The following is a 17,842-nucleotide window of genomic DNA, read 5'->3' as shown; positions in this document are numbered from 1 at the left end:
TAGAGTTACAACAGGAAACTGTCACGATGTATGCGCCATCCCTTGATGTCTTCAGATTAGGGTTGGCATCCAATATGTTTAGATCAGTGGTGGGTTGCTACTGGTTCTCCCCGGTTTGGGAGAGGCGGTAGCGGAAATGTTGATGTGAGAGCGAATCGGTTTGCTCTGACCATCTGCTGGGCCCTCTTGCCTGCCCCTGCGCTATACCTACCTTTATTCCTTCGTTTTTAGCCCAGCTGAAAGGTGCGGCAGAGTGGATTGCCATGCCTCAGCTGTTCAGCAATTCAATGCGCTTGCGCGAAGTGCAAGTTTGGTGTGCGTGAACTGAACCAGTGGTAACACTGGTTAGAACTCACCACTGGTTTAGATGGATTCAAGACAGTCACCTCACAGTCACGGTTTAGTTTTGACACCTGCATGATGCAGCAGCTTTGGCCTCAGTGGTGTAGGGATCTTCTATGAGGACACTGATTCTATGGCACTCAAGAAACAAGTATCCTTCCTCTTTCTCTTTCCCTCTTTTTCTTTTTACAAATACTAAACTAGTGGATTAGTGGAATGCTATGGCCATGGATGTAATATTTTAAATTCAGCAACGCTTTCAGCAAGATCACCCAGATATTTTTCTTGGCAAGCTGTAAAATTCAGGTCAGGCAAAGTTGCTCCATGGAAGATAATCTTTAATAATGTATTCTAAAATATGCTAATGGCCTTGTAATGAACTCTCTGTACATCATAAGTGCACAGAGCACATCTGTTTGGGAGACTATACCACATGAAAAGGAATTAACAAAAGGAGGAGGTACAAACACATATAATATATATACTATATATATGCTGTACATATACTGTGTGTGTGTGTATATATATATATATATATATATATATATATATATATATATATATATATCGTAAATTGGAAGTGTCTTGGCGACGTTTCGAAGTCTCATTCGTCATCTTCAGGCTTCAGCCGTGCTTCTGGGAGCAAAAGAAGCACGAAGCTGAAGCCTGAAGATGATGAATGAGACTTCACGAAACGCCGCCAAGACACTTCCAATTACACGGGAGAAAACCCAACAACTAAAGACCTATATATATATATATATATATATATATATATATATATATATATATATATATATATATATATATATATATATATATATATATATATATATATATATATATATATATATATATATATTACATGTGTGTACCTATATTCAAAATAATACAAGAACTATATAAATAAATATTACATAAGCAAGACAAAAGCCTATAAGCAACCCTCCTGGACTGCTTTCCCACAAAATACAGAATACCATATACTTGTGTTTTCCCAATGATTTCAGTGGGGAAATGTAAACACCTGTCTGACTCTCCTATAAAAATCAAGCAACGTAAGAGATGTTGGTGTCACTGACTTGAGCCAAGAATTTTTTCCTTCTGTTTCTCTCTAAAATAAATCACTTTTAAGGTTCTTATTATTTGCTGTTCTTCTTAGAGTATCTGGTACACATTTTAATAGATATTGGCAAAGGTTATATATAATAAGGCTTATTCTCAAGAATCACATACTGCAGGGTCAATTGCTTCCCTTGCAACCATTTCAGAAGTTCTTGCCACCTAGGCTTACCTACTTCACTTTGCAAGCTTCCCCAGTCTAGTACTTCCCAGATGTGTCATCTCCCTTCACCCCACGCAGTATACACTAAGAATGGTGGTGGAAATGAATAGTTTCTATTATTATACACTGTGGGAAACTATAAATCAGACTTAAACTGAAAGCTATCCCCCTCTTATGACTGCCTCACCAGACCCTCTTTGTATAAATAGAAGGTCATGAAATTGTATTTTAAACATCATGATGATCATCCTAATTTCAGTGCTTTAGAGAGCAAAATAAATAAGTAAATATAGTTACTTCAGAGACTAGTAATGGTCAGCAAGCTCTCTGCTTCTATGTTCAACAGCCCCCGTGACTGGGATAAATCTCTCTGCTGAGGGAAAATCAGCTCAGACAAATAGTTAAGAGAAAAAAATCTTGATAGATCTTAGAGACATCATCATTTTCATAAGGTAACCAGCCCATATGTGATCATTATAATGTCTCCTGCTTGAGCAGAGGGTTGGACGAGAACAGGGGTCTCCAACCTTGTCAACTTTATGACTTGTGGACTTCAACTCCCAGAATTCCTCAGCCAGCATGTTAGTACAACTCATGTGCTGGCTGAGGAATTCTGGGAGTTGAAATCCACAAGTCGTAAAGTTGACAAGGTTGGAGACCCCTGGACTAGAAGACCTCCAAGGTCCCTTCCAGCTCTATTCTGATTGATGGGAAGAACGGTCCTTCCATGGCAGCTTTGCTGCCTTCCCATCCATCATGGTGAGAAGTCTAAAACAGCTCCCCATTCATAGAGAACAATTTGGAACTCATGCAAAGAGGGAGACAAAATTACACAGGGAACCAATAAACACAGAGGAAGAATCCCACTTCAAGCCTCCCATCCCCACACATGGATCAAAGGTGAAGGCCCAGTTAATAAAGATTTGATGGAAGGTAGTTATAATTGTGGGGGGGGGAGCAGAAGAGGTTCATTACTGAATTCAGAGGTATAAAGTGCTACGTGTGCTGAGCCAGAAGATATACAGAAGAAAATGAAAACAATCTTCCTTCATCCACGGCAACGTGACCAGTGTCCCTGATTTTGCAAAACTGAGGCACTGCTATATCAACACCTCAGTCAACTCAACATTGCTTCTCCTTCTTCATTGTGAGGCTATTTCTTGATACCTTTCCCTCCAGAATACTCTTGGTATGGACTGGGCCGTGTTTTAGGGCGAGGAATGGAGAACTCCTGTTGAGGCTCAAGGTTCTGAAAAAGGAAGATAATTGTAACTTTGAGATTATAAAGTAACATCTATCCCCAAAAGAAGATTCTTATTAGTTTACTCTTATGCTCCTAGAGGAGAGGAATCTGAGTAAAGAGTGGATCTTTTCCTTCAAAGACAGAGTGGCAGTATTTACTACCTCATTAAGTATCAAGAAGGAAAGCCAGTGCTTAGATATTTAACCATGAATTGGTCAAATGTAGAATGCTTTGTACTAGATGTCCAGCTTATACAGCATATCTCTAAGCTAAAGAGAAACTAAATTCATAGCAGGTCGAAGAACACCCTTAATGACTTGCACAGTCAACCCCACTCCAATAGGGAATAGGAAAGGTCTCAGTGGCTTTTTTCTAAGTTGGTTTTGGTTGCCTTCAGTAGCCTCCGTAGCACCAACACAATGCTTGCTCTGCAATCGCTAGTTAGTTGATACTTTGGAGACCACAACAAAAATGCTGAGCTTGGTAAATTATTACAGAAAGCTCTTCAAAGTAAGTATAAGTAGAATTGGCATATCTAGGCATCTAAACATCTGGATGACAAAAAAATACAGTAACACTAAGCTATATCTGGTAGTTACCTACATTTTTGTAGCTTAGATCTACCTGATAACACTAGATATAAAGAAAGATAACTAGGAAATGTATCATTTCTCTCTGAAATCACACTTTACCTCTGAACGTATTCTGAGGACAATATCTGCTGTTATAAGCCTAATCAAATCACTTGAACTAGGTCCAAGAATCAATTTTTATGAAGCATTTTACAAGCACTTTAAAGCTTTTTACAAACACTTTACTTTTTTTCTGGTCAGGAAACTGTTCATCTACACAAAAATATTACCATAACTAGCTATCACATCAAAAGCAACTTATTAACTAACTAAGTAATAAGGCTATATGAATATCACCCCTTTTCCCAGATTCTAATTTTCTAAATATGTTAAACTTCCCTCTTACAGCACTTGATTATTACCCTAATGAAAGAAAAGTTGTTTCATTTACCTTCAGTTGAAAATGAGTTGAATAAGGGATATATGAATCAGTATTTTCTTCTTGAACGATGAAAGAGATTCAAAGAGAGCAAAAGGAAATGAGACTTGGAATTAGCATACAGTAAATAAATAGATTTAGTTTGATTCAAAATAACAATGTCTAGCATGAATACTTATAATTTATTGGGACTATAGTTTCAGAATTCCCAGGAGGCTTCAAAATGACAGGCACAACTGAGCAATCAAAGCCCCACCCCTTTTTGACATCTATTGCACACGTTGCAGTGATATAAAAAGAGCCACATCAGTCGTTCTGAAGCCAATAACCATTGCTGTGGATGATCAATTCCCAGTACATTTCAAATGTGCCATCTTACCACCTCTGGGTGTTTTTCAACCTCTGTCACTAGTTTGAAATTTTTTATCTTATATTATTTTTGGAATCTCTTCTATTTCTATTTTTGGAATCTATTCTTAAAAGCAGTTATAATGAATGTATGACCATTTGGCAAAATGAATCATATGCCATCCCCTAGATCCTGGGATTCCCCTTCCCTGCCCCACAATGCCATAGCATCAACCATACCAATTCCCAGGGCTTGCCAACTAAGGTGGAAAATGTCCATTTCACCCTCTTTCTTGTTGCAAATCAAATGGGGTGAGATGACGAAGAAGTTGGGAGGCATATCTCAGGTTGGAATAGTAATAGTAATAGCACTTAGGCTTATATACTGCTTCATAGAGCTTTACAGCCCTCTCTAAAAGGTTTACAGAGTCAGCAATCTGGCTCCTCATTTTACTGACCTCGGAAGGATGGAAGGCTGAGTCAACCTTGAGCCGGTCAGGATTGAACCCCTGGCCGTGAGCTGAATTAGCCTGCAATACTGCATTCTAATCACTGCGCCACCACAGCTAACTAAAGGAATGTTGATTGTCAACTATGAAGATTTTATAGCAAAAAAAAGTAAATAGTGATAGATGGATGGAAGTGTTCTAGGAGTAGACAAGCCCATGGGACGTTTGGAGGCAGGACTTGCATATGCAATAAATCTAAAATCTTCCTCATTTACTCAACTTTTGTTGTGCGTATGCAATTCATAAGATATTCCTGTATGTATTGAAATAAGGGGAATGAATAATTCTTGCAAAGGGTTCTTGCAAAAAGTCCTTGTTATTGATGCTTCTGAACAATTTTAGATATCCTAACTCCTCTTTAAAGAAATGAAATATTTAGACACTCACAGTGTGTATCTGTCACAAATTTATCTTTTTATGCCAACAAAAGGTTCAACTAAATCCTTTTAAGCAGTTCAACAAATAATGTTTTAATTAAATTAATTCTGGTTACAGATTACTTTATCAGAGAATTTTTTTTAATAAAGTTGCATATTTCAATTAGTGAATTGTTCCATTAAAACCTTGGCTGATTAATCAGCAGATAGGTTTTAACTGATGAAACCTCACATAAAATTTTAATGTGCTTTTCACTGTATAGTAAAATAGCAAAAATGATATTGTCTTATGTTATAGAATGGTAATTTTCTAATACACGAAAAGTTATTAAGCAATTTGTTTGATGAATCAAGGTACATAAGGTTCTTAATTTATCATTGTTTTCTTCATCTTCTACTTTGTCATCATCAGCCTCACAAATAAATCCACTGTAGAATAAAGGCCTTGTTGTGTATATCTAAAGATTATTAATATATCCAGTAGTTGAACTAATGCTTAACGATAAATCAATTTACTGTATATGTTATTCATCAATAATGTTAGCTTTTGGAATAGTATTATGAATCTTTTGCTTGACCCATTTTCTTTCAGCTGGCATTTTCTTTTCATTGGAATATAGTAGCTGTTGTCTTACCTTGTGTGTTGTCTTCCTGAGCATAACCTTGATTTTCTATTCCATAAGATTTTTTCATGCCCTTTGGCTGGCAAGTATTATTCTCCAGAGGGTAGTCTCCAGGCTTCCGTGGAGAAGTGAGGACACAGAGTTCAGGTATTGCATACAGAATCAGGAAAACCCAGCCATTTACTATCAGAGCAACACCAAGGAGAGGATCATTCCATTCTGATCGCTCACCTAAAGCACTGATACCATGCATCAGGATAGCAATCCATGCCACCCAAATGCCTATGGAGACTAAGGCTGTGAGAAGTAAGTGGACACCATGCCTCTTCCACCTCTTGTATGTGCCACACAACACAAACATGGAAACTATGAAGAGGAGAAACATCAGGAAAAATACATAGATGAGAATTAAAATAAAGTCTCTTCGTCTTTCCTCATCCATCGCATGGCGTAGATCCTTCAAGGCTGTGATATTGACTGCTACATATTGTACGGCTATAATCACTTGTACAACAGTAAAACCAAGGACCATAATCAGCAACATTAGGGCTGAAAATGGACGTCTTCCTCTCACCAACTTGATGAGGTCCAAAGCATGAGCCAGGAGGCAGGAAAAGCAGAGGGCAAAGAGGACCCCAAAAAGGAAGAAACGTGTGGGACCAGTTTGCTCATTGAGCCTGATGATAAAAGCAAACGTGAGCCCAAAAATTCCTATAGTGCCTAAGAGGAAGAGGAACTGGATTGGGATCAGGCTACGTTTTGCATTGTCTTGGGTTTTACAGATAAAGAAAAAAAGCACCAGAATGAGGATGATTGTGACAAACACACCAGCTGCTGCCAGAGCTTCCAGAATAATCCCCCAATAAACATTGGTGTCACAGAGAAAATAGTAGTCCCCAGATATGTTGCCACAGCCTGAAGGGGCTTTAGTAGTAGCCATGGCACTTCAGGTGTCTTATCTTAAAAGAAAACCTGTAGGAAATAAGGCAAATTTAGGGTTATAAATATATGTTAAAAAACAGAATAAGTTAATAATCAGACATTTTACTGTAAAATGAATCAAGTAATTTATATAGATAAAATTCTTATTTACTTCACATGAAAATACAAAATGACCTTATCCCAAGTTAGACCACTGATTTGCTTAGCCCAACATCACCTGTTCTGATTGGGAACAGTGCTGGGGCGTAAAATCTGGATCCAATAATGGGATGGAGATAGGTCAGTTAAACTGAGATTAAAGAATCATTCCATAGGAAAGGCCCTTACTGTAATAAAAAGGTACATATTTTTATGAACTCCATATTTTTCTACATAAGATAAGAAATAGCAGGAAAAACACTACAAGGGTCTCTATAATTTAATAACAACCCCATCCATCAAATGCCAGGGCTTTGCTGTAAATAATAATCTCTATTTTTTCTGAAGGAGCAGCAGCAGCAGCCCCTATAAACAAAGAAGGCATTAGTAGGGAAGAGACATCCAGGGCAGATAAATAACAAAAATGGCAGGCGTGTCTAAGTAATCAAAGCCCCACCCTTTTTTACATGCATGAGATGCATGCAAAACATGTATAAAAAGGAACAGGGTTTTGAACACCTGGTTACACCTGCCACATTAGTCTAATTGACCCCATAAATACAGATGTTCCTGTGGGGGATGGCAAAAATATCAAAATGGCAGATATAACCGTGGGTGACCTTTGGACAAAATGGGTAGGGCTTCAATCACATGGTCGTGGCTGACATCTTGATTTTTTTTAACCCCACCTGAGCAATCTACTGAAAAATGGAATTGTGATATCCACCGATTTCCGTAGCACAAGTCTAACAGATCTAGGTAAGCTATTACTGAATATAACTCAATCCCCTCATACACAAATCCTCTCCAAAATCACAGCCCAACTTTTTTAAATTAATGTACTGTCAATCCACAAATTATGGTTCTTTTTTATCTCCGTTTTATTAAAAAGGAGCGTGGTTTGATCCCTGCCATACATCGATAGAAAGCAAACTGGTTACAGTAATAGAAGGAAATCAGTGTCTATACCAGGGCTCTCCAACCTTGGCAACTTTAAGCCTGGTGGACTTCAATTCCCAGAATCCCTCAGCCAGCAAAGCTGGCTGGGGTATTCTGAAAGTTGAAGTCCACCAGGCTTAAGGTTGCCAAGGTTGGAGACCCCTGGTCTATACTTTAAATTTGCTACCTCCCGCACTCTCAAGATCTGAGCTATAAAATTCTGATGGCACTACATGGCAACAAAGAATATTTATTTACTTATTTATTAAGTGTATGTCACTTCTTTCAATGACTGAAAATGATCTACAGTGATACATTTTAAAAACCCAATAAAAATGTAAAATGCTTGAAATGTTAAATCTTGGACAGAGTTAGGGTGAGTCCTTCTGCAGTCTTTCATAAAATCCATTCTTTATAACTCCTATGTAAGAGGAAGGTCTTCTCCTGCTTTCTAAAAGATGAAAGAAAGGGAGGAGACAGCCCAATCTCCAAGGGGAAGCTGTTGGCAAAGGGTAGGCTGCCATTAAGCATGCCATTTTCTGGGTTCTCACCCCTAAACTTTCTAGGGGCCGAGAACTGCTGCATGTTTTCCTTGCCAGATTGTCTAACGTTCAACTTGGAGAAGATGGTCCTAAAGATATCAAGCACCCAAATCATATGGAGTTTTGCTTGAAAAGCTTTTGGCAAGTATAGCTGTCCCCAAATCAGTGTTACTCTGGACACCTCCTTCCTTGAGACTGGTGCTACATCGTGCCTTGCTGTGCTCCCAGGACTTTTTTTTTCTTCTGGATCATTTTGTGACATAAACAAAACGACTGTGAAAGATCCAGGTTTCAATGAATGCTACAAAATTATATGACTAATAAAAATTTCTCGATTCAAAAAGTTCTTCTACCCTTTCCTGGCTTCTCTTTATCCAAGCCACTCAGTGAAAAGTTTTTGAAAAATAGGATGTTTTACCTTCCCAATAATTGTATAAAAAGAAGATAAAATAGAAAATACTGTAACTGGTTAGATATCATCAATGGAAAACCTCATGCTGAGCTTGAATGAATCCGTCTCTCCCTAGGACAGTATCTCTTCTATCCACCAATCCTTACAATAGTCTAAAATGGTTTTCAGAAGCTGAAATATGGAAAGTTCTTAAAAACTTTGCTGAACCTATATTACATCTCTATTAAACTAAGCATATCAGGTAAAGCAGGCAATATAACAAAATGACTTTGGTAAGCTTGAGAGAGATCCACCCTTATTGTTCCTGTTATTAGAATTAGTGTACTCTAGTACACCCACAATTAAACTTCGGCATGGACTTACCTTGACTGTGATCTGGTTCAGAGGAGAAGAAGGGTTGTAGTCGACAGCAAAGGAATATGCCTCCACTGCCCACTTGAAAAATATTCTGCTCTTGCTGCTTTTCTGCCCTTGCATGGAGAAGCAAAGAATTGCTCTCACGCTCTCCTGGGAAGCTTTAAAAGCAAATAGAGAAAACAGGGGGGATAAAGGAGTTGGGCACGCCTATTCCAGTTCCACTACTCCTGGTGCTGTTATAAATATAACATTCTAGTGCCAGGAGATGAAGTCAAATTTCTGACGTCAACTGGATAGTCAGTCCGATGGCTGGGTGGGGAAGGAATCTTTGGCTGGCTCACCTCTCAACAGACTCCACTGCCATTGATCCAGTCAGCCAATAATTTCTGCCACCTAGAGCTTGAGAAACCTAGAGGGTGCAGGAGAAGGAGATCCCACAGCTTTAGATGATAGTTTTGCATGCTAATTTTTTGTGCGCAAAAATGACTATGTATAGTAGGTTCCTTCTTTCCCCATTGTTCTGTGTGGTCTTGGAGCAGAAATTGGTTGTACCTGAAATTTTTCAGGAATTTCCTGGTCTTGTTTTCATAAACAAGTATAGGAACAAGATTAGGTTCTTTCTTTTCTTCTTTGGATAGACTGCTTGTTTAGCCCTCCAAATCATCTAAAACAGGGATCTCCAACCTTGGTCCCTTTAAGACTTGTGGACTTCAACTCCCAGAGTCCCTCAGCCAGCAAAGTCTTAAAGCCCACAAGTCTTAAAGGGACCAAGGTTGGAGACCCCTGATCTAAAAGGAAATATATTGAGGATGTACAATATATAACAGTTATAATGAAAATCAATAAAACTGTATATGGTGTTGTACATTCTGTGTCAATGTGGAAAGGGGATGTGACCCCCAACACTGGCTGTGAAATTCGTGTTTTCTTATTGTAATGAAAGCAGTCTCCTTATGTGAAATGTGGCCTTAGAATGCAGGTCTTTACATTTGCAATTCTAGGTTTTTGACACAAACTCTGTCTGATTTGCAAAAGGCATCTTGTTATTGCTGGAGCACCTGTCTTTTCCCAGTTCTCATTCAGTGTACAAAATATAGGAGAACCAACTTTTTGGCATGGAATGGTTATTGGGCCTTTGGGTTATTGGAATGGACAATTTAGCTAAATTTTGATCAGATAGTTATAGATTTATAATAATCTTTCCAAACCTGAGCACCAACTCAGGTATTCCAAAGAAAGATGCAGATCTAACTAAGCTGATAAGAGAGTTATTCTGAAAAGGTTGGGAGGATTGACACAGTAATAAAGTGAATCACCTGCCTGTAGGTTGTGATTTTTTTGGTCAGGATTGCTTTCCTTTGTGTGTTTATGGAAAGGAAAGTTTATTGTTGTTATTGGTGCTAGAGTGTCACTATCCTTTTCTTATAATTATTTTATTTTATTTTATTTTTGTATTATTTGTAAGTTTGGAAGGTTTTTAACAGATGTACAATCCTTCTTCTGGATTCTCACCAAAATATATATTTAATCCAAATCAGCAGCAATAGAACAGGATAAATGTAAAATTCCTTTCCTGGCCTCTGTGGTCTCAAACTGATTAAGGATGCTCCCATATGCTATTTTCAATTTTTTTTAAAAAAGGAAATAGCTTGCTACATATTTTAGTGTATGTCAGTACATTGCATATGCTAGTTAGTGGGATTAAGGGATACGGTGGCTCAGTTGCTAAGACACTGAGCTGGTTGATCAAAATGTTGGCAGTTCAGCGGTTCGAATCCCTAGTGCCACGTAACAGGGTGAGCCCCCTTACTTGTCCCAGCTTCTGCCAACCTAGCAGTTCAAAAGCACGTAAAAAATGCAAGTAGAAAAATAGGGACCACCTTTGGTGGGAAAGTAACAGCGTTCCATGCACCTTTGGCGTTTAGTCATGCCGGCCACATGACCACAGAGACGTCTTCAGACAGTGCTGGCTCTTCGGCTTTGAAACAGAGATGAGCAAAAACCCCTAGAGTCAGGAATGACTAGTACATATGCCTGAGGGGAACCTTTAACTTTACCTTAGGTAATAATAGATTGGATTACAAAGCAGTCGCTAGATTAAAGATCCTAGTTTGCATAGGATAGCATAAGCATGTTTGAAGTAACACTGGGTTTGGGTTGTAGTTGCAGTTCTGGCATAGTGGCCAAAAAAATCCAAAACAACCTAACCATTATTGACTTTATTGATAGCAAGGAATGCTGCATGTGGCACAGATATGATCAAGGCTACTAACTTAATTTACTTCCTCTACATTATTAAAAATATTATATGAAAGACTGAATTGAACAAAACCATTATGGGTAGCAAAGTCAATAGCTATGGCCCATATCTATCATAGCATATGGAAGGGCACAACTTGGAATGTAAGAAGACTAAATGGTAAAGAGCAGTAATTAACTAATGAAATTAACAAACCAAGGAGAGAAGCAACCTAAACTAAAGAAAAATTTCATGATAGGGAGAACAATCAATCACTGGAACAGCTTGCCTTCAAGGGTTATGGGTGCTCCAGTACTGGAGGCTTTTAAGAAGAGATCGGACAACCATTTGTCTGAAATGTATAGGGCAGGGGTGTCAAACTCGCTTCGTCATGGGACGTATTGAGACTTTTTTCCCCTTTGCTAAACTGGGTGTGGGCGTGGCCAGCGCATGATATATCCAGCCTGCAGGCCATGAGTTTGACAGCCCTGGTATAGGATCTTATGCTTGAGCAGAGGGGTGGACTAGAAGACCTCTAAGGTCCCTTCCAACTCTGATGATGATGAAATAGATGAGAGAAAAACAGATAGGTTGTGTTTCCATGAAATTAAAGAAAGGAGAAGCTTGTAATAGAACTGAATGAAGGTGATCTGATTTTGCTGAGTTAATTAGTACACTTCCATATGCTTAAATGTAACATAGATTTAGTTACGAAAGAAAGAGATAAAATGAATGTTATAAAATATGAATTGGTGTCATCTAATTTGTTACGCATGAACCTGGAAATAGGGATTGATAGGTTGGTGATGCTTAAGAACCAGAAATGAGTCCGAGGAAAAAAACTACACAGTGTTTCAAATGAACATGATCCATGGCACAAAGTTAGGTGACATGAATGGATGGGTGGAAAAAAAGATAAGGTGGAGCTGACTGATTGAATAAAATAATAAATAAAAAAGGTGACTACTAAGTATCTGTTTAGAAAAAGCTCTGCTTCTTTCAAATATAGTTTAAGTATGTCAATGTACCCATGGTAAAAGAATGGATATAAATCTGGAAGCATGATCGATGAGATATTTTATGATGAAAAATTGAGAGAATTAATGAGGGATAGTAAGGTGATGAGATATTCTGAATGTGGAGCAAGACATTTTTGGTATTGTTAAGAGCGGACCTTGGGGGGAAATTGATGTGGAAGGAAAGAAATAAAAGAAACTAGAATGAAAGTGGAATGCCCTGAGGAAGGGAAACTATGAGGTTGAATGAACAAGTATTAAAAGATAAATTGATTTTCCAGTAGAATGAATGGAAAGTGGATGCCAATGAGAAGGCTGAAAAGGGCTGTATGGGGATAAAAGAAAAAATAATGCATATCAGAGAATTGTTGCTGCAAAAAAATGAACATAAGAGAAACAGGTTGTATAATATAAATATAGAAAGAAAAATATAGCTTCAAGGAATGTAATCAAAAAGAGAAATTAACAGTTAAGATTTAGAAAGCCAGAGAACGTCCAGAATGATTTTGATGAAAATTTAAAAACATTCTGGAAATGGGTGAAGACAGCCAAATAAGGAATTTCCAGCACAACAAATGGAATTAAAAACAAAAATGATTATATTATTTGGGTGAAACAAAAGTAAGAGAATAACAGAAGGAGTATTTTAGATACCTGTATAGAAATGATAATGATATTTGAAACGTAGAACTGAAATGAATGTCATAAATGTTGGTATCCAAGAAAGGAAATGATAAAAAGGACGTTATAAATGCTGTGACGGTTTAGAAAACTGGTAAAGTTGTGGGAGTAGATGCTATTAAAAATGTGTGACTTAATGAGCGTGAAAAAACTGTGTCTGTGTCAAAAATTGGAAGGCTACTGTTATTATTCCTGTATACAAAGGGAAAGTATCAAAAGTGAAAGCAAAATGAAAGAGGTCTTTGCACTGATGATGTTACCTAGTTTGGGTAATGAGATGTCTGCAAGAAAACAAGCTAGTGCAGAGAGCATCAAGGACCCTCAAAGGGGTCTTAGCTTGTTAAATTTTCCTAGGCTAGTATTTGCCAGAGTTTGACTAAATAGAAGTGACCATGAGAAAAGTTTGGGGAGTAAATTGGAGTGTTTTGCTGTCTAAATGGAGTGAATGCAAACCTAATTTTAGTTCTTATGGGTAATGGGAAATGTATAAATATGAAGGCGTTTTACATGTGTTTGTGAGTTTGTTTGTATGTATGTATGTACACAATAAACTGAATAGTTTTGAACTGTAGAATATTTTAGGTGACTACTAAGGCTGATTGGATGTAAAGTCAGCATATTATCAGATGGAATGCTTAGTAAATGATGTAAAGAGAAATGGAATACAGTAGCAGGTCACCACTGTAAAAGAAGTTGAGATGCTCTGCAATACTTTGTTTACCAAAAGTGAATAGCATGATGAATATGTGCATATTTATGAGGTGTCTCAAATTATCGGATTGAATTCATTCACTTACTTACTTACTGAGAATAGCAACTAATACAATCCAGAATAATGACACGTCTTGAATCATTAAGAAATAAATTTGCACATTGATCTCTGCGATGATGTAAATTGAGAAGTGAGAATAAGAGAGAAAAGAGATCTTATCTGATGAATTTCCAAAGAAAACACAGCTCAGCAATCACAGAAGGGGGTCCCAAAGGGCTCTTCCTGAACAGAGGGAAGGGAACAGGCTGTAACTGCCGCTTGCACACAGCTTGGTGGAGTACAGCATAAGTTGTGCAAAGCTAGTTTCAACCTACGTGGGGAGTGACTCTGTTCATCCCTCTGGAATGCATTCAACTAAAGTAAGGGTTTGGGGCCAATTGGCTGGAGATCAAATATGCCTCTTTCATTTCTGCTGCTAAGTTATTTATAAAGTATGCCTTGATGACATTAAGGAAACACCCTTTTTATTTCTTTTAGTAAGAATTTAGGGAGAAGAAGAAAACCACATTCAGATTTCAGAAAATCTTACAAACACTTGTGTTCTCTAAGCAGTAAGACGTATCATTTTTTTCAAAGTGCCCTTCTTTCACCCTTCCCCTGGTTGACAGGAACTTGCAAGTCTTTTGATATTCCCGTCACTGCTTCTTTAACACATGTTTACATTGAGGAACCACTCCTTTCAGCAAACAAACACCAAATGAATCATTAAATCTTAAACTGAAGGATGGAGATATAAACTGAATGCAAGGTCTCCATGTTCCCTTCTGTTTTTAGAACATAGAATCATAGGGCTGAAAGGGACCTCAGAGGTCTTCTAGTCTAACCCCCTGCTCAAGGCAGGAGACCTTATACGACCCCAGTCAAATGGATGTCCAGTCTATTTTTTGAAAACCTCCAGTAATGGAGCACCCACAACTCTGGGACAGTGGTGAAATCCAATTTTTTTTGCTACCGTTCTGTGGGTGTGGTGTGATGGGTGTGGTGTGGCTTGGTGGGCATGGCAAGGGAAGAATACTGCAAAATCTCCATTCCCATCCCACTCTGGGGCCAGCCAAAGGTGGTATTTGATGGTTCTTTGAACTACTCAAAATTTCCGCTATCGGTTCGCCAGTACCTGTCAGAATCTGCTGGATTTCACGCCTGCTCTGGGAGGTTGATTAATTGTCCCCACTGTCAGAAAATTTCTCCTTGGAAGAGATTGGATCTCTTATTAATAAGTTCCCCATTACTTCTTATCCTGCACTCTGATGCCCTGGAGAATAAGTCAATTCCCTCTTTTCTGTGACAAACCTTCAAATTCTAGAAGATAGTTATATCCCAAGTCTTCAATAATCCAGACATCCCTCCCTCCCTCAACCATTCATCGTACAATATAACCTCTAAACTCTTTGTCATGTTTTTTGCTCTTCTCTGCATATTTTGGGCTCTTTTTCTTGCCCTAGAGTTTCCAGTTAGCATAAAAGAAATAAAAAAAAACAAAAACAAAAATTTGAAAAGTTAAGAGAAACTTCTTTTTCTACTGCTTATGGATTATTCTAGGATTCTTATTTCATACTTTTCCTCAGTTCTTGAAACCTATTATTCCCAATCCCACCATAATATAACTCCAGAATTTCCTGCAACCCATTTATCTGTTTTTCTGTTCCTTCTTATTCTATCCTCCTCTTCCCTCTCAGTTTCTTCGGTCTCCTTTGCTCATATATTTTCATGATGTATAACTAAGGTAGTGGTGGGTTTCTACCAGTTCGCCCAGATTTGGTTGAACTGGTAGTGGCGGTGGCATAAGGCTCCGCCCACCCATCTGGACATCATCACAGACACTCTGAATGTGCAGAAGTGCCGTGTGCTCGCTTCACTCGTGTGTGCACTCACAGTTACAAACCGGTAGCAAAGGTAAGTGGAACCCACTACTGAACTAAGGTCCAAAGTAGAATAGAATAAAATAGAATTTTTATTGGCCAAGTGTGATTGGACACACAAGGAATTTGTCTTGGTGCATACGCTCTCAGTGTACATAAAATAAAAGATACGTTCATCAAGGTACAACATTTACAACACAATTGATGGTCAATATATCAATATAAATCATAAGGATTGCCAGCAACAAGTTATAGTCATACAGTCATAAGTGGAAAGAGATTGGTGATGGGAACTATGAGAAGATTAATAGTAGTGCAGATTCAGTAAATAGTTTGAAAGTGTTGAGGGAATTATTTGTTTAGCAGAGTGATGGCCTTCGGGAAAAAACTGTTCTTGTGTCTAGTTGTTCTGGTGTGCAGTGCTCTATAGCGTCATTTTGAGGGTAGGAGTTGAAACAGTTTATGTCCAGGATGTGAGGGATCTGTAAATATTTTCATGGCCCTCTTCTTGATTCGTGCAGTATACAGGTCCTCAATGGAAGGCGGGTTAGTAGCAATTATTTTTTCTGCAGTTCTAATTATCCTCTGAAGTCTGTGTTTTTCTTGTTGGGTTGCAGAACCGAACCAGACAGTACAGACAGTACATTGGACTAGTTCGTTTTACTTATGGGATCCCTTTGAAAGGTGAACAGGAACACAATATAGCCACCAACATTTTAAAAGCCATCAGCAAATCAGTCCAGAGAGGATTTCACTCATCTTCCTTATCACTATCGTCAAGAAGTCTTAACTTATGCACATCATAATCCTATGTGTATCTCTTTTGCAGTGTCACAACGTCCATGTAGGATAGTCCTCAAACAATATATAGGAAGTTAAAAATGACTTTGGGCATAGAGAAAGTAATAAGTAATCCATTAAGGGAAGTACACTGAGAAAAGATTACTCAGTCCTAAGAAAAAGGAAAGTATAAATAACCTTTCCTTGATTTTGATTGGTAAAGAAAGAAACTTTTAAGATCCTGTTATCTATCTTTGTTACAATAAGGAACATACCTAGAATCCCAACCATGCCTGTTTCTTGACCTGGTCTTTCTTGAAGAGCTGACAAACCTTGATCTTGAAATCTTTGACTATTTTACCTGCAGTTTCTTGAGGTCGTTAAGCAAATCTTAAGCAAATTTTCTTATCATGTCCTGAGGAAGTGAAAATTTTCTTTAAGTACACATTCTGAGTGAGCAATGGATTATTCACATCAATTAACGTTTATTGTACACTACATGGGTTGCCTGCAGACAGCCCCTGATTCAATCCTTACCTTCTTCAGGCAGGGCTAGGTTTCCTTTGTACTTAACTTTTTTTAATGAAGGAGGAATGAGCCAGAAAAATAATCTGGTTCTGCTATTGTAGGGCTTGGCCAAGCAATCTGCTGACCAATGGGATAATACACGGGTGGCTACCGATCAACCACCCAGAAATAGCAAAGTTATATCTAGTCTCTATATCTACACAAACAATTCTAAGAGAGTACAGGACAAGATATTTCGGTGGTAGAAACATGTATGGTTCTTTAATGATTTTGTTGGGGGTTTGTTCCAACAGAATGTCCAAGTTTCTGAAGTATTACATAGATGTTTCTTCTGCTCTGAGAAACATAAAAAAATAAACTTAACTGCTGTCTGTCTCCAACTGAAAATATAACCGATTGTCTCATAATATCAAGTTAGGGTTAGAGATAGGTATTAAACGTTTTAAGAATAGGGGGAGAATAGTTGACATAAAATGTATTTATGTAAATATACTTAATCCATATGCCACTTAATTATGACAAGAAACAACCCATAATTAATAGGAAAACAGTCCTATTGTTTCTTTTTCTTTAGAAACTTCAGATATACTTCAGATTTTTTTTCTTTGAGTTTGGTTGAATTTTTTTTAAAAAAAATTAAATGTTTGGAAAAGAAGTATTCTACTAAAATAAAGATTTAATCAAAAGTAGTGGATTCAATTATGTTTTTCTTTACATGTGTCTGCTCCATATACGCAAAGCCCATATCATCTCCACTTGCTATTTTGCCCTTTCAAGACATTTCTCCTCTTTATTTACTACTTATAAATCACATCCAATGCTGGAGTCTGAAAGAGGAAGAGCAACCAAATATAACAGGCAAGCTACAGGAACAGGACCTTTTCTATTATTTGACATCA

The 17,842-nt window shown here is 37.8% G+C and overlaps 1 protein-coding gene across 3 annotated transcripts; it reads right to left on the bottom strand.

Annotated features, from left to right (window-relative positions):
* Positions 1–1,761: 1,761 nt before the first annotated feature.
* Positions 1,762–9,274, bottom strand: LOC131202290 (retinoic acid-induced protein 3-like). 3 transcript variants are annotated; one of them, XR_009156119.1, is made up of 5 exons: positions 9,075–9,264; positions 5,751–6,710; positions 3,894–3,943; positions 2,303–2,876; positions 1,762–2,147 (listed from the first exon to the last, which is right to left on the bottom strand). XR_009156119.1 is itself a non-coding variant. In XM_058191125.1 (4 exons), exons 2-4 carry the CDS (start codon positions 6,676–6,678, stop codon positions 2,781–2,783), a joined length of 1,071 nt encoding a protein of 356 aa, XP_058047108.1. In that variant the 5' UTR covers positions 6,679–6,710; positions 9,075–9,274; the 3' UTR covers positions 1,762–2,780. The 3 variants fall into 3 exon arrangements, 2 of the variants coding, with proteins under 2 accessions (XP_058047108.1, XP_058047107.1); XM_058191125.1 differs by having other exon boundaries at positions 1,762–2,876; positions 3,894–3,940; positions 9,075–9,274; XM_058191124.1 differs by having other exon boundaries at positions 1,762–2,876.
* Between the last annotated feature and the right edge of the window lie 8,568 nt (positions 9,275–17,842).

The sequence above is a fragment of the Ahaetulla prasina genome, chromosome 7 (assembly GCF_028640845.1).
Source record: "Ahaetulla prasina isolate Xishuangbanna chromosome 7, ASM2864084v1, whole genome shotgun sequence".
Lineage (NCBI taxonomy): Eukaryota > Metazoa > Chordata > Lepidosauria > Squamata > Colubridae > Ahaetulla > Ahaetulla prasina.
Note: the sequence above shows the minus strand (reverse complement) of the source record. Positions and strands in the feature narration are given on the sequence as shown.

Coding starts and splice junctions, on each gene's coding strand:
- LOC131202290 (XM_058191124.1), bottom strand. CDS start 6,678: ATGGCTACTACTAAAGCCCCTTCAGGCTGTGGCAACATATCTGGGGAC. Junction 3,944..5,750: donor TCAGGAAGACAACACACAAG/GTAAGACAACAG, acceptor TCATCGTTCAAG/AAGAAAATACTGATTCATAT. Junction 2,877..3,893: donor CAACTCATTTTCAACTGAAG/GTAAATGAAACA, acceptor TTCCTTTTTCAG/AACCTTGAGCCTCAACAGGA.